The sequence below is a fragment of the Microcaecilia unicolor genome, chromosome 7 (assembly GCF_901765095.1).
Source record: "Microcaecilia unicolor chromosome 7, aMicUni1.1, whole genome shotgun sequence".
In the NCBI taxonomy this organism is placed as follows: Eukaryota; Metazoa; Chordata; class Amphibia; order Gymnophiona; family Siphonopidae; genus Microcaecilia; species Microcaecilia unicolor.
In genome coordinates, this window is record NC_044037.1 from 109,178,397 (window position 1) to 109,180,866 (window position 2,470).

A 2,470-nucleotide genomic window follows, 5' to 3' on the forward strand; every position below is an offset into this window, starting at 1 on the left:
AAGGAGGGAGGTTTACAATGTTCCCTTCAGTAAGAACGTTTACATTTTCAAGGGGTTGTGCCTTCACTTTTTCCTGCACTATTTCACTGCTGTGGAATAAATTGCTTTTTGCTCTCTTAGTTGAATGTTGTAGTGGGAATCATTTTTGATTAGTTCTTTTTTTTTAATGTTTTGTATTTGAACTGCTGTGGGGTATTTGTCTGTTACTCCAAAAAAAAAATATTAGGACTGCTTTTATGTAACCTATCCTTGGTGTTTTTGGTAGGATGGGCTAAATATTGGAATAAAGAGAATATTTCAGCTGGTCCAAATGGCCTGGAGAAATCTGCAATTTTATTTCTGTACTTATGGTAGCATCTGATTCCATATCATTTGGACATGCTGAACTTCCTTTCTGGTTTTGCCTATATTGCATATAAATGTTTTAAAGAGCACTTAGACCAGTTATGGAGCTTTCATTCAACTTTCTTCTTCTTGTAGGTGGCCATGGTGGAGGTACAGATTCAGGATGATTATGAATACCACTGGGGTCTCCTCATTGCCTTCATTGCCTGTACCACCATCCTGGTAGCTGTGCATCTCTTTGCCCTGATGATCAGCACCTGTATCCTACCCAACATTGAGGCAGTCAGCAATATTCATAACCTCAACTCAGTGAACGAATCCCCACATGAGCGCATGCACCGCTACATTGAGCTAGCCTGGGGATTTTCCACTGCCTTAGGCCTCTTCCTCTTCTTGGCTGAGGTGGTGCTCCTTTGCTGGGTGAAGTTCCTGCCAGTGGGGGCTCCCAGGGAAAAGATGCCTTCCACTACCAGTACTGAAGGCCCTGTGGTTGGTGAGGAGTACTGGGCTGGCTGGATTGCAGCCTTGGCATCTACTATCATCATGGTCCCTGTAGGAATAGTCTTTATCATCTTTGCCATACACTTCTACCGCTCTCTTGTGGGCCACAAGACAGACCGGTATCAGCAGGAGCTTGAAGAGCTCAACATGATCAAGTACCAGCTTGATGGGGAGGACACAACCCTGCAGACTGTATGAGACCAGCTGGTATTGCTAACAGAAAAAACAGATGAAGAAAAGGATGTGATAATGCAGACAATTTAAGAGTTGCACAAGATGATGATGAGAAGATGGTTCCACTTCTTTGGTTTTGTTGAGAAAAGCTTTTATAAATTGAAAATCAGTGAAAAAGTAGTTCTAGACAGAGAGAGACATTTGTGTAATACACGTGAGATAAAAAAGGAGGTACTCGGAATGCAACAAATATTATATTTGAACTGAGATTAGATCTGTCATTCAGACTTTGTAATCACAGTAGCTATGTTTAGGTAACTGAGTGGCAAGATCTGAATTCCCTTCTCTGGTAGCATACTAGGGTCCCCCCTAGTGGAAGCTTTCAAGATAGGGCTGAACTCCCATGCTGTTTCAGAGGAGGTGGGGGTGTCAGAGGGAGAGGGGGTGTTACAGGCTCAAGGCTGTCATTTGATCAGTTTGCTGAGGTCCCTTTCCTGGAAAGATGACCCTTGTTGTTGTTTGTTTGTTTTTAATCCTACCGTGGATTCTGTAGGCTGCTTAAATCACTGAATCATTTGAGTCCTAACAGTAAAATACATGGCTGCATTTATAAAGCTAAAGAGTGTTTTAAAAATGCTGACTTTGGAATAGACCTTAGCAGTGTTAAAAGCTTGTACCTTTAAAATGAATATACCATCCTTTTTAATGCTACAGGTACTTGGCTTACTTGGCCATTTCAGTTTGATGTTCCGTAATCCAAAGGATATGGGGTAAAGTGCCATCTCATTACTATGCACAGTGCACCTATTGGTATTGTCTACAATATTCTAATGCTTCATTGTCACTTTGAAAATGTGTTGTTAAGTTATTATTGTCTCTATAGACAATAGATGTCTATAGACATCTGGTTATTAAAATGTTCAACCCACTGTGAAATGCTATGAGTAGAAACAACTTTATAAGTGCTTTTTCTTAACAGCCTGCTAGATCAGTCCAGGCCAATAGGCTGTGTCCCTACCAGCAGATGGAAGGCAGATAAATCTGAATATTCCAGGACCTCACTGATACAAGGACAATTGCAGCCTAGAACAACTAAATATTTCTCTGCCTCCACAGATGGTGCAGAAGGATAGACTTGACTCCTCTATATTTGTGAGTGATATTGCCGAAGGGTTAGAAGGTAAAGTTTGCCTTTTTGCGGATGACACCAAGATTTGTAACAGAGTGGACACCCCAGAGGGAGTAGAAAACATGAAAAAGATCTGCAGAAGCTAGAAGAATGGTCTAATGTTTGGCAATTAAAATTCAATGCGAAGAAATGCAAAGTGATGCACTTAGGGAGTAGAAATCCATGGGAGACTTTGTGTTAGGCGGTGAGAGTCTGATATGTACAGACAGGGAGAGGGATCTTGGGGTGATAGTATCTGAGGATCTGAAGGCGACGAAACAG

General features: G+C 41.5%; 1 protein-coding gene across 1 annotated transcript; it reads left to right on the top strand.

The window, feature by feature from the left end:
* Nucleotides 1–485: 485 nt before the first annotated feature.
* LOC115474167 (protein orai-2-like) lies at nt 486–1,412 on the top strand. The gene has a single exon (XM_030209507.1). It carries the CDS (start codon nt 487–489, stop codon nt 1,042–1,044), a length of 558 nt encoding a protein of 185 aa, XP_030065367.1. The 5' UTR covers nt 486; the 3' UTR covers nt 1,045–1,412.
* The last annotated feature ends 1,058 nt before the right edge of the window (nt 1,413–2,470 follow it).

Coding starts and splice junctions, on each gene's coding strand:
- LOC115474167 (XM_030209507.1), top strand. CDS start 487: ATGGTGGAGGTACAGATTCAGGATGATTATGAATACCACTGGGGTCTC.